The sequence below is a fragment of the Eurypyga helias genome, unplaced genomic scaffold, assembly GCF_000690775.1.
Source record: "Eurypyga helias isolate BGI_N326 unplaced genomic scaffold, ASM69077v1 scaffold49510, whole genome shotgun sequence".
Classification (NCBI taxonomy): domain Eukaryota; kingdom Metazoa; phylum Chordata; class Aves; order Eurypygiformes; family Eurypygidae; genus Eurypyga; species Eurypyga helias.
In genome coordinates, this window is record NW_010227293.1 from 409 (window position 1) to 14,963 (window position 14,555).

A 14,555-nucleotide genomic window follows, 5' to 3' on the forward strand; every position below is an offset into this window, starting at 1 on the left:
GGCTTCCACTTCACATGATAAGCAGGGCAATTGCACCACTGGTGTCCTGCTGCTGCCCTTACTGTTTCCTTCTCTCCACTTATAACTAGTTGCCTTTTTTCCTCCTGGGAACAGCTTGCTCCTGAGATGCCATCTAACTTGCCTCTCTCTCCCTACACTTCAGAGATGGACAGGCCCAAGACATTACCCAAGGCCCAGCACCCTGTTTACAGGCAAGAAGACTGAACCTCGGAAGATTTCTGTTGGCTTTTAAAGAGCTTAATCATGCCAGGGTTTTATTACACAGGCAATAAAAGGATAAAATTAACAATTTTGCAAGTTCACTCGCAACCTCTTATACTCTCTTCTATGTGTGCTGTTCATCAAGGCTTTGAAGCAGCAAGATATGGTACTGCATGACCCTGACAGCTGCATGCCAGGGCACATCCCCAGATGACCTCTCAGCCCATTTCCCAGCACACAGGTCCCTCACACACACAGGCTGATCTTCTCAGTCCCATCTGGTTTCACGTGCATGCTCCCACCTCCTTACCTATGATGACCAGGATGAATAGGGCTGTTGCCACTCCCGCAGTCATGAAGAACATGATGCTGATGTGGTAGGCCAGCTTCTCCACATCCCCCACATTGGGGACCAGAACTGGAGGGACTAGAAAGCCCACAGCGATGCCAAGCTGAGCAGGAGAGAAGGGAGAGACAGAGAGAGGTGTGACATGGAACCACAACACTGCTGACCACCCCACAGCTGAGCCCTCTGATGCCCAGTAAAGGCTCAGCTGGGCCTCATCTACTTTGATAACCAAGGTGAAAATCTTCTTTACCACCCAGTAATTAAGAAAAAAGCCAGCTATCCACTGCAATTAGGTCATAAGAGAGGTTCCCCCCACTGCACTCATAATTGTCAGGATATTCAAGGCAAGGTTTTACAGTAGAGGTGAGCAGAATGAATACCTGCCTCCATCAAAGTGGAGGTCTTGCTTCCCCTGTCTTCCCCCATTCATGTAATGTTCCTGTCCACACATCCCACTCCTTACCTTGTACCTACTCTGGTGCTGGTCTGATCACCTCGCAATCCAGTTTGGCCCATTAAAAATGGCAGAAGACAAGACCATCAAAATCCACCAATTCTTTGCTGGGTTAATGAGTGGAACTAATTTATTTTCCGCCCAGACAAGTGCAAGGGCTGAGACAGAAACCTGCTCACTTCTAATGAGTGAGGTATTAGTCTGGCTCAGCCACTTCATGACACTGTTTCCTAACGAGCCACCTCCAAAAACCAATGCTCACACACTTTAGTGAGGACATCAGGGTTTTAACTCCACAGCTATTTCTCCAGAACAGCGACAAGGGGCTGTAGCGCCACAGGCTTTGCCACACTGGTAATTGGGACTGACAGTGGCACAGACCTTCAGTGCCACCCTCAAATAGGAGAAAGAAGAAATAGCTGCTTTGGTGCTTCTTTTCATTAAGTGGGAGCCAAAGTGCACTCAGCACATTCATGAGTACTCTAAGCATACGAGGAGCCTACAAAAGCCACTTCCCAGCCCCCCACCCCACCCCATCCCTTGTGTTTCACTGTTTGTGGCTGCCTTTCAATCACCATTTGGTTCCCAAGCACTGGGTGTTTACCTGTTCCTCTGGCCCTTCCCAGCACTTGCAGCCCTCTCAGACATTACAAAAAGAGTCATGCTCAAGCTCAGCTCTTGCTTGCTCTCAAGGCTCAGCACACTCACCCCTGTTTGGGGCAATAACAATTTTTTGTTTAGCAACACTCTCATTTTTGCTGTTTCCTGATTTAATCCTACATTTGCTGTTGTGGACAGTGACAAGGGACACACAAGAGCCTCCAATAGATGGAAGGACTGAGAAAGCACCCAAGAAAGAGTGGCTGCATGGCCACCTGCCATCTTTCTCATCCTTGCTTGACACAGAAATCCAATCTCTTTGGCAGGCTGTACCATTCACTGGAGACAGGAAAGTGCTAACAGTACTAGAACAGTACTAACTGAACCAATACAAGACTAGCAGCATAAAAAAAAAACCCACCCAGGGGTTATTCATGCTACACTAATATAGCCTCTATAGACCCACTGCCCGCATCACACTAGGAGAGGAGGTAGGAATACACAAAACATGGAAATGAGGATACAGTCAAATTAAGCCAAATGCATTTACTGTTTCCTTATAGGAAGCACTGGATTGATAGGAATCAATTAGGACCACCATGACTCATTGTCCCAGGATAATGAACCAGAGATGATACTGTTTGTGCCTGAACAGCAGCAAGACAGCACTGCCAGCCAACTGCTGCCCTACAGAAGGACTCTGCAGTGTTCCATGTCTTCAAGGCCTTGGAAAGGGTCTAGTACTCGACAGTATGGAAAGCAAGAACTAAGAAAGGCAAGGACTATGCTGCCCATAAATCACATCCAAGCATATCAGCATACAGAGCAGAATGACCCAGGAGCCCTGAAACACGGGCACAAGCTTGGGCATATTTCCTGAGCTGCCTTCTAGCCGGAACTCCTTGTGCTTCCTGCATGCTTTTCTGGGATGCTCATGGACTCATCTCGGAAGATCCTCTCACTGGCTGGGATCAAGATCACAGAACAAATACATTTCAGGTGCCATATCTGGTACCTGGGATAAAAATCAGCTTGTGCCAGAGTGACAGATCACAAAAATCAGTCCAGCCCCAGACAATTCTCCACAAACTCATTCCTCCTTCATCCAGCTAGTGGATTTTTGAGACAGGAAGAATGCTTACGTTTCAATCAGCACTATCTGCTAGATTCAGGCACCCTATTTAGCCAGTCAAGGAGTGAAAGAGCTCAGAAGGAAACTTAAGAGACCATTAGGAAGCTTAAATTTTCCTAACACCCTCACGGCACAGGCAGCTTCTGACATGAAAGTAAACTTGCCAGAGTTTAACTTTGTTCAGACATGGAGCAACCCCAGCCTCTCACCAGTGAGTGAGGTCTGCTCTCCCACCCTGCACTGCCCGCTGACCCCTGAGACTCGCCAACTGCCAGCAAGCACAACTATCAGCTAGCTTGGAGGCTTCCAGCCCTGACCTTCATTCAATTGCACGGCTCCCCATTCTCTGCTCGAGGGAAAGAAGCCTGCAGCAACATGAACACAGATGCTCACAGGGATCACTCCTAGAGGGCAGAAGCCTGTTTGTCTCTGCAGCACATTTATTTTTCCCTGCTCGTGGCCAAAATGCAGGCCTGTGGCTCCAATGTGCCTGATCAGCCCAGGACACAGCCACACTGGGCTTCGCTCCTATCTGCTTAGCATTCCCAAAGGTTCAAGCTTTGAGGAAAAGAGTCTCAACACTGCTCCTTTCCACTCAAGGGAAGAGCCATAGTATCACAGAATGGTTTGGGTTGGAAGGGACGTTAAGGATCACCTGGTTCCAACCCCCCTGAGACAGGCAGGGACACCTTCCACTAGACCAGGTTGCTCAAAGCCTCATCCAGGCTGGCCTTGAACACTTCCAGGGATGGGGCATCCACAGCTTCCCTGGGCAACCTGTTCCAGTGCCTCACCACCCTCTCTGTGTAGAATTTCTTCCTGATACCTAATCTAAATCTGCCCTCTTTCAGTTTAAAGCCATTATCCCCAGCTCTTACATATCAGGTCTCACATGTGCTCCTTTACCCAAATAAGGTCTATCAACACCTTCCTGGAAATTGCTCCTTTGTCTTATCACCATTTCATTCTTGGAAGGACCAGGCTAGATTGCTGTGCTAAGTGCTTCTTGGCTTCCTGCTTTCTGCAATCACATGCTAGCCCCACTACCACGAGATGCTGAACTCCAGCAAAACGAGAGGAAAGTAGGAGAGATACATGCTTTATTCTGACCTCTGATGTAAGTTTCTCCAGGACCACATTCAAGATTCACTCAGCTTCTCTAGTTTCTCCTTCCTGAAAAAAGATCTATATGATGTACCTAGCAGAGAGGGTACTGAGAACCTGTTTGACAAATCCAGAAATCCTTTACTGGGAAGTCCTAGAGCCATCACTTATGCAATGGGACACAGACTTACTCAGCTTTCCTGGACGCTGCTGTTGTCTTTTCAGAAGACCTGACCAATTTTTCTAACTGTAAATGGATGTTTTGTCCTCTTTCATCCCCTCCAAAAAGGAATCACTTTATCCATTAGGAGTTTGTTAAACCTTTGAGAAGGACTAGGTGGTAGAAGGGGGAAAAATCCCAGCAATCGTAGCAATAGGAGATACATTTTATATTTCAGAGCAACTGATGTTATTAATCCCATGAGGATGAGGCCCCTTGACTTGACTAAAACTGAAGATTTCCTGGAGGATACTCACAGACCCTGGATTATTCATACTATTTTTAGCAATGAAGACAACAGGGTGAGTATTATACAGCACATACTTTACCTTTTGCAAAGAGATTTTCAGCCTGTTTCTCAGCAGACCAGTGCCCCCATCACCATCAGCCCAACAGACTAACTGGTTAACGAGAAAATTGAAAGATGCCTTAGCAAGGAAAAAATAACTTTTCTCCCTTCTCCGCACCTCTCGTGGCAGAGCTGGGAAAATAAAGCAATGTAAAAACAAGGTTGGTTCTGCACCAGTCTGTGCTACCCTCCTTACAGAGACCATTAGTCATTAGGGTTCATAGGGCAGTCCCTCTCATCAGCATACAAATTATCATCCCCAACCTTTGTACAGGCAGAAAGGTCTCCAAGACCTATACAGATAGGCTCTAGTTCCCGAAGTTGATGGCACAAGGGCTAACAGGTTTAAATTAAAAGAGAGTAGATTCAGATTAGATATAAGGAAGAAATTAGACTAGATGAGGCTTTGAGCAACCTGGTCTAGTGGAAGGTGTCCCTGCCCATGGCAGGGGTGTTGGAACTAGATGATCTTTAAGGTCCCTTCCAACCCAAACCACCCTGTGATTCTATGAAAATTCGGTACATCATTCAGCATCCCCACATCCAAAACACACAATACTGTCCTGATCTCCAAGGATGTCTCCTTAGGAATCAGATTGCTGGTGCTTTATTTTAAGGCGGCTTTGGGGTAATTTTTAAACAGAATACCAGGGAAGTCAACTATTACAGCAGAGTGCATTCTTCAGGTGACTTATCCTTTATCAGCTGTTAAATAATAGAAGGAATATATTTCCTACCTGATTTTTGTCAAGGACCAGTCCCAACATCATCATATTCAAGCATATACAGTAACAGGCAACAAAACCAAGACACAAGTGGCGAATAAGATGGTACAAATGTACCTGAAGCTTTGAAATGGAAATTGGGATGTCTAATTTAAGTTCAGCTGTTTGTATACCAAGAGTCTCCTGAAGGAAGATAATCAGTGCAGTATCAGCATAAAAACTGTAAATGAATGATCGATGGAGAATGGGTCTCTACCTTAAAGAAAACAAAGTGTCAGCAACAAGAATACAGAAGCCCTATAAAATTCCATAAGTAAGCACAAATGTTGACAGAGGAGACCACCAAACCCAGAAGGTCAATTAAAGCGTTAAAAGAGAGAAAGAGAGAGATGCTGCAAAGGCAGAAAAAACACAACAGTGAGAAATTTCGACAATGCCCTTGCAGGCTAAATAAGCATCATGACAGGGATGATGCAGAGACTGCATTTTTGGATTCCATAAATACTCTTTTCTGAGGAGAACCTACAAGAGGTAGCACAATTTGTGATTTAGACCTAGAGCAGCACAGTGTGACGACGATCAATATTACAGAAGGGTTCTGCACTGCACTCAAATTCAGTTTTCTTGCAGCAGCGACAATAAAAACCATCCTCCAAAGCACTATGGCAATATTTAACTCACAAGAGGGAGCTACCTGAAAGGAAAGAAGCTTGTTAAAAGGAAATTAAAAAGAAAAGCCAAAGAAATTAAATGCTTGCAAGTGGCATTAAGACTGTGTAAAGACACGGCACCAGAGACTCAGTGTAAGCCTAGAGAATATTAGTAAAAATTTTGGAACAGAATAAAGGAACCACAGTTAAGTAAAAAACAACCACTGCCGCCACCCAACACAAAAACTGGACATTATTACTTCCACCAAATTAAAAAGGAGCAAGCTGGATCAAGCTAAAGGAAACCCATAATTAGGTCAAAAAAAAGCTGCAGAACAACTTCACAAACTAAGTCAAAACTCTTCAAACACAGCAAAATCAGGAAGCCTGCCAGAAAGCCTGTAGGACCAAAAGGTGATCTCTGTGGACGGAGAACATTCGAGAAAGAGGGAGAACTAAATGAAGTCTTGCACCGGCGTTCACAACATGTTATTTGTAGGAGGTTTCCACTTCCACAGAACTGCTTTACATGGCAAAAATCTGAAGTGTTATCAGTGGAAGATCTTAATCAATTTATTTCAACTAACTTCTCTGACAAGGCGTCAGGACCAGATGGTATTCATCCAGGAGTTCAAAAGCACAAGTCAACAGAAAACCCACGCTACTCACACACAAACACACCAAAATACTAACTCTGCTCTTACCAAATACTCAAATCTGGAATGGAGGAAGGGAAAAATTACGTGAATTTCTAAGTGACCTGGCACAGGCAGGAGTCCCAGGAAACCCCAGGACCAGCAGCCAGTCAGTTTGGCCAAATGGGCAGAAACCTTAGCAATCAAAAGACTGAAGTTCACGCATTGATAAACACGGATACAAGAGACTTCAGACACCATGATTTCAACACATTCTCAGCAAGTTCCCAAGCCAAGACTTCAGTGAGTTAAGAGGATACATTCTTTTTTTCATAGAATCATAGAATGGTCTGGGTTGTAAGGGACCTTAAAGACCATCCAGTTCCAACCCCCCTGCCGTGGGCAGGGACACCTTCCACTAGACCAGGCTGCTCAAAGCCAACCTGGTCTTTTTGCTGTCTTCCCCTTAGCACTTATCACTGACTGGTCGGGGGCTGCATGACAAATTTGCCCTGGCCTAGGCCAGGTGCTACTCTGTTCTGATGCATTATACCTTTCCAAAGGAAAGGCTTTGGGGAACAAAAATAAAATCTAGGGCTTCACTTGCTCTAAGCAAAGAAAGCTCTTTGCATCTGTCAACACACCATCGGAGCTACTCTACCTTTCCACTCCCAGAAGAGTGACTTTTTACAGGGCCCACATTCACTTTGATCTCAGAATCAATCTTTCACCCACACCACTACCCCCCTGGATCAGCTTGGAGAACAGAAACAGGGGAATCTACCCACTGCAGAGTGCTCTTTGAGGGACATTTGTGAAACTCTATCAATGTTTTACAGCACAAATAAAAGCAACACTTCACCTGTGCCAAAGACTTCTCTCCTGGCATCCCTACACTGAGCCACCACTGAGCAACAACGCCAAAGAGCCTTCTGAGGGTCACACCACCCCAATTCCCTCCAGGGCCACCCGTCCATTTCTAACAGAGCCGCCTCCACTGTCATGAAAGCAAGGGAGCAGGAAGGGTTCCTGTAACAGATGGGGAGATGCAGTACCAGTCCTGAACCATTTACTTACAGTGCACAGCACCAACTCTAATCCTCAACATCCACATCAACAAGGAGCATGGAAATGAGGAAACCTCTAGAAAACCAGAGGGACTACCATGCTTTGGAAGAAGATGACTCATATTTCCGTTGTTTTAACAAGTCAGTCCTGCTGTACACACTGATTTACCTGGTTTCTGACAGATATGTTTAAGCCTGTAGGCCTTCACATTTTCAAGACAGTTTTCTCCAGACACAATATTAGAAATGGTTTGGGGTTTGGTTTTGGGTTTTTTTTTTATATTATACTTGATTCTAATACAAATGGCTTTAGATACCGAGAGCTTACAAAACAAATCTTGTGAGATTTCCCAGACAAATGATGAGGACAGACCCAACAGCATTATCACCAGGGAAGCCAAAGTTCTTGGTGAAAAGTCAAAAAAGCAAGCCTGCACACTGCAACTGCTGTTCTTCTAGAAATCTCCATCTCAGACAACCACCACAGCAATAGGTTATCTCCCCAGAAATCTTACAGGCAAAACTCACAAGCCAAGCAGAGCATCATCCGTGGTGTTCAGTAACAGCTGGGACTAGATGAGGGTGTCACGTAGCCCACACTAGCTACCCTGGAGTGCAAACCAGTGCAAAGATGGAGAACGTAACTCATAGTGGCAAAAGGACTCGTGTGACAGGTGGGAGAAGCCGCAGAGTTTGTAGGAGCTGAACCACGCGCCTCTTGCTGCAGTAAGAAAGCCCTTATGAAGGGCAACAGAAGGGTTCTCCTCACTACATCACTTTTACATGTATGAGAGAGGGAAGCTTTGAACCAAGCTCAATACATACAGGCCCCATGCCAGATCCCTCTGAGACAGTTCTGTCAGCATAACTAAATGCATCAGACCTGGGTTTCCATTCACCCCGGGAACCCCTTTGAGGAGATACCTATTCCAAAGCCCTGCGCAACACAGCCTCTTCCTCTATTCTAGTCTGTGTGTCAAAGCTCTGCCCTGCAGTGCTCCCTTTTTCAAACTACAGGTGCCTTCCTTGCTACAACCATGACATTTCACAGGAGCAGCTAAACTTTCTGACCCTACAATTCACATATTGCAATCTGCACAGAGCCACCCCCTCCTCACACCCCGTGACTCCTACTACACACTGGCATCCTACTCCTCTGCTGTCAGCACAGGTCCCAGATGCCTTTCTGTACAAAAGGCTACAGCAGAATTGAAAATAGCAGCTGAAGAGCTGTGCAAAGCAGAAGCTGCCAGTTCCTACCCAGTGTACTTTTGTATGGATTGCTGTCCAGAATACACTTCTTCCATACCACTGACAGCAAAACTAAAAGAGCCTGTTGAAATCCAGACAGTCAGGAAGTCAACATACATAAATGTTTGCAGACTACAGTTTAGTCACCTTTCTTACAGTGTTTTAAGAAGCAGAAAGGACCCAAGTTGTGAAAGGAAAATTTGTAATCCAGGCCCTGTGACGAGATAAGATAGGGCTTAGGCTCTTTTTTTTACACTCCCACTGCTATGGGAGATAATCTATTTTTTCAAACTGCACTTGCACAACCAAAGCTCTTCTGGAAGCAAAGCAAACTTCCTTCCTCATCACACTTCTGCTTCTGTGGCATCATCTCGTACTGCTTAATATGGTGCAATGCCACATGATGAAGACCACTTCTTTATGGAAGGTATTCAGGGCCTCTCAGCCTTGAATGCACCTTCCCCCAGTTTACTGGGAAAGAAACGCAATGCAGCAAAACAGCAGCAGCAGATAAGAGACAGTAGAGCAGAACAGGGGTCTCAGCTCTGACAGCTACCTCAGCTGCTGCTGGAATCCTCAGTTGGGATATACTTCGCTCAAGGACTTACTACAGTCACCTAACATCACCAGCCCCAGGGGATCCTGCAGGGCAAGTGTCTAGGGTGCCACAGGGCAGCCCCTCCCAGCAAAAACGCTGCAGTCATTCATTTAACTCCCATGCAACTTGACAGAGCAGAACCCGAAAGCCAACTGCCTCTGTGAGGGGAGAGAGGGAGCTGCCTTTGGGGTGTGGCTGAGGAGGGAGCATCGGATTAAATGGGTAGAAAAAGTTCATTTCAGGCTCCAGTGTCCGTTTATAGAAACACAGGCATGCCTGGGAAAGCCACGTTGCTGCTTGGTCAGCACACCCTCCCACACTGAGCTCTGGCCAGGATCTCGGAGAGCTGGCCACATAGCACTCCTTTGATCCAAGTGCTCTGATCCACCCTGCCCTTCTTTACAGGAGCCAGGGCTGGAGAGTGTCAACCATTAACTACTGCCACTACCAGCTCCTCTTGGTTCTTTGCTAAAACCTTCTCTGTGCCAATAGCTAAATACCTGGAAGATAGAGGGCCGAGCTACAGAGGGATGTGAGGCAGGCCACCACTTGCCCCTACTTCTAATATGGACCAGATTCATCTCAAGAGATTGGGAGCAGGGACAGAACAGCCAGTGCGATCTAGAAGTCTGCTCCAAGACAGGAATTCCACAGGATATGCTCCATTTCCACAACACTTCTTAGACCATCAGGTGTTGCCTTCCCTGAAGAGCAAAAGGCACAGGACAGTTAGCAGTTAGGCATGGAACAGCAGCACATGCTCAGCACAAACAGCACTGAAGGCTCATCAGCACAAAAGCAATGGCCATTCAGATAGTGCACACCTGATTATTCAGCAACACCCACCCACTATCGCAGGCAGGTTTAGAGCAAGAGGAAAAGACTCACCAAGAGACAAAACACTTCCTTGAATTTCATTCACATCTTATCATCCAGTTTGTCCACCTCAAAAGCCAGCATTGATGGACTGGCACTCCCAGCAATACACAGAGAGCACCTAAAAGCTCTGCCTCAAGCCATTTCTGTTATGAAAGCCCTAAATCTCTGAAGTCACATGCCAGCTGCATCAGAACAAGGACAGGACCCCACCTGAAGATCAGGAAGGTGCTGCATCATTTTTCTCCAGAGGCAGAGATTAATAAGAAGCTGAAGTTTTCCTTCCTCCCAAACCAGATCAACACCTTTTATCAACCCCTGCTAAAGAAAGAAGAGGTAAAATTACAGCAGAGAGACCATCTAACACACCTGCATCCTTACTCCCAAGCCCATGAGTTGCTCGTTTCTCTTTGTCAGAAGGGCAAGAGATACACCTAAACCCAACATTCCTAAAGAAGACTGGCACAAGCAGAGCAGGGCAGCTCGCTCCACAGCGGCTGAAGCAGACAGCTGGTACCTGGCCAACAGGTATCGAAAAGAGCCACAAGAATTTAACTAGTTACCTAAGCATCCCCACCACTGTGTTAGTTCTGTCACGCCACAGCACGTCTCCTCATCCCCAAAGGACAGCAGAGCAAGTATGTCAAAGGAAGGGGCAAGGCCTGCTGCTCCAGCAAGCACACACTCCTGCAAATGCTAGTATCTCAGGAGAGTGTTTCTTCCCTCTGCGGTCCTGTCACCAGACAAAATGAGGAGACAGTCTCCCTCCGACATAGAAATCCCATTTGCTGCAACCTGTCAGGTCTGAGCCATGTCCCCAAACAGGGAACCAGCTGATGAACCAACACATCAAAAATGGAAGCAGCATGGCCTTACGCAAACCACAAGTGACACCGCTGACGACGGAGCAGGCATGCTGCTACTGATGGCTGCATTTCAGAACCACGTCAGACAAATTCCTCACGATATTCAACCACATCCGAAGAACAGAAGTGAACTCTCCAAAACACTTCTGCTTCCTTACCCCAGAACTTCAGCCTGAGAAGTCCCCACATAGATTTTCCTTAGTCTTTTAAGCAATGAGATGCTAGTAATATTTTAATAACCCTAATGCCAATACCTAGTAATATTAATGCCATTACCTAATGCCATTACCTAGTAATACCCTAATACCTAGTAATATTTTAATAACCCTAACGCCTAAGTACCCAACATTTAAGTAAACCCCATTCTACGCCCCATACATGCACTTGTAGGGACAAGGAGAAAGAATGGAAAAACCTATGCATCTTCCTGTTAAAATGGGGAAAAGTGAAGTGTCATGAAAACCAGCAGGGGGTAAACAAGAGAATGTAATCGCCTCTTCCAGAGGTGTCCACACTCTTCTAACACTCTCCAGCACTGATTCATTGATTCAACCTAACCCTTCTTTACACTTTGCAGAAAAAAGTGAGGAAAATCTGACACTCTACTAGGGTTTTTTAAAAGATGGGAGCAATGACCTGTCTTTAGGATGTTGTATTCCTGAAACAAAGACTTGGGTCAGAGAATGAAAAAGTGAAGTTTCTCTGACTTGGGTTTACTTTTTGGAATGCTGTCAGAGGTTACCGATGCTGCCCCCCGAGTTACCCAGTCTGACTGATTCCATGATTTACTGTTCAGGACTAGCTTAGAACCTGAAGGTTACCATCACTCAGCAAGGAGCAGTGGCATCCTGAGCAGACATCACCTCAGCACATGTAGATGAAGCAGCAGGCAGGGCTCTCCTCAGGACAGCGCTGCTGAAGTGCTGCCTATGGCAGAGGGTAGGTACACCAAACAAAGTGACACTGCCCTGCTCCTCCGTGTAGTTGGTCGCAGCTCTTGATGGAGAGGGACATCAGTGCTTGGCATTCAATAACAATAATCATGATAACTCGTTTTCCACCTTGAGGATTTGTAACTATGTGACGTGGCAAGAAAAGAAAAACCATACAGTTGTAGAGGAATGTGTGTAGGAGCATACTGCAATTACACTACAAACCCGCTGTATTATACCCTTTGCTAACACTCCCTAAAACATAGTCTTTAACTTCAGAGGGAGGAAAAAAGGATGCCTCTGTTTCTTCCCCCTCTCCAACATCACCAGTAAACAGAACAGCTACTCTTCATTCACTGGCATTACGCACCTCAGGACCCTTGACTAAGAGATTGAATAGGTCCTTCCTATGGAGTACGCCCTGCTTTTAGCCACTGCCATTTCTGACTTCTCTGATTCTCTGAAAGGGAAGCCTGGGCTTACAAAGCAAAGGCTGTGTACTGAACTGAGGCCTTATTGCCATGTCAGTTCAACACCCAGAGCAGTGCAGAGCACCAAAATTGTAGCCAACATTTACTTTTCACAACTGTTATACGAGCCTGCTCCTTTTAGGACGATAAGGATACCTATATAGCATAGGCTGAAAACCCCGTTGTTTGGATTTCTTATGCACACTGCTGAGTAACTCTACCTGAACTATTTAAAAATACGTCTGACAGCACAATTCTCAGTTACTTATTTACTCCTAAATCAGCAGAGTACTCATGCCAAGTTAAATACCTTCCACTATAAAGATTCCTTTAAAATACATAAAAAACAGCACACTAGTCTGGGTGATAAGAATGAAGAGTAAAGCTTAGATTCACTCAGAGAAAGATAAGTACGTTTTCTCTTTCCAAAAAATGAAAACCAGAGTCTTCTTAATTCCTAGTGCTGTTCCACCGACTTCAGTTCCTCAAACATCTCCAAGCATTCACCTCTTTTTGCCCCCACAGCATCTAGATAAACACAGAAACCCAGGAATGTGGGGAAAGGAGACCTCAAACCCACTGCACACAAAGCTATCTGTGAGGAAGAACCATGCATTAGAAACCACCTGGATTGCAAAGCATTCAAATCTGAATGGCAGCCACCCACAGGCTGAATCAAAGACTGTCCACATTGATGCAGTCATCTGTAGAGGCGTACATTGGGTTCCAAAGCAGGGCACACAGCTCCAGCCTAGCAGCTAATGCCAGGTTCTTCGTGTCAGTGTCACAGAGCCAGAATTGTTTCTCTTACACCACATTGCATCAGTATCGGCCTATCTGCTGCGTGCAACAGGGATGAGTGGGTGTTCTGGTGCAAGGGTCAAGAAGTTATTTCACTGATCTTCTCAAAGCTGTGGAAAAATTTATCTCCTCTGGGCACTGTGTGGCTACAAGAAAAGACCATCACAGCTTCAGCAAGTGCAGGTTGCCAGGTTCCCTGACCCGCCTTTGATACAGGAGTGCTCGGGGAGCTTATCTTGCCCTAGCCTGATGGATGGTTTGTTTCTTTTCAAAGCAACTGCTTGTGGAAACTCTACACATACTTTTAAGAGGTATGAAAATGCTAAAGTCCTTTTCCCTCAGGGCTCAGCAACAAGTACTCTTTTCCATAGACAGCTAATCTCCTTTGTCCCATCTGCTTGCCAGCAGCAGGAGGATATTGTAGTGTGGAGTCCAGGTACAACTGTAGATCTGAGGTTCGCAGGCCACTGTGCCTAAAGCGTGTGCATTCCTCTCCAGCCCATCCATGGTTCTACTGAATCATAACCCTGGACTGGATATTCACAGACGTGGGAATAGGAGAGCACTGGAGAAGACCCTGAATCCCAACACCTCTCAAAGCCAGCGTCATACCCACCCCCCATGCTGCCCCCAACTTTGTAGTGCCATTTGCCTCTGCCACCACCATCAGTCCACAGCCCAGCTGCTTGCCTCCATACCAGTTGTATTCTCCAGGAAGGATCCCATGTCAGTGCCTCTTATCCCTGCTGCTGCCCTCCAGGCCCTGTGCAACTCTTCCCCCTTCCCTGGTTTTCCCCACTTGGCACTCCCAGTCTCCGGCCAGGCAGTTGAGAGCCCACCCACATTCCCAGGCAGGTGGCATGAAGCCACCCGTTACCTGGTTCCCAAAGACAGCGATGGAGCAGGCGGTGGAGACCTCGTGGGAGCTGAACCAGACCGAGGCGATGCGTGAGGGCATGCCCAGGATGAAGACTTGGGCCAGGGAGCAGATGACCTGGCCCAGGACGGTGATGGGGAAGAGGTGGGGCTTCAGGCTGCCCAGCTTCACCCAGGCGCCCAGGGCATTGAGGGCCGAGCCGCCCAGGGCGATGAAGCGCAGGCCCCTCTTGTCCAGCAGCCAGGCGACGGGGAAGAGCAGGGGGATGTAGACGAGCATGTAGCTCATGGAGAGCCAGTCGATGGCGAAGGTGCTCACGCCGTAGAAACTCATGAAGATGTTGTTGATGCTGCCGTACTGGATCCACTGGAAGGCGT

General features: G+C 46.6%; 1 protein-coding gene across 1 annotated transcript; it reads right to left on the reverse strand.

Annotated features, from left to right (window-relative positions):
• Positions 1-532: 532 nt before the first annotated feature.
• On the reverse strand, positions 533-14,547 carry LOC104512631 (feline leukemia virus subgroup C receptor-related protein 2-like; the record flags this gene model as incomplete). The annotated part of the gene is made up of 2 exons (XM_010155689.1): positions 14,179-14,547; positions 533-674 (listed from the first exon to the last, which is right to left on the reverse strand). Coding segments are annotated over exons 1-2 (475 nt in total), but the record flags the coding sequence as incomplete, so codon positions are not given.
• Between the last annotated feature and the right edge of the window lie 8 nt (positions 14,548-14,555).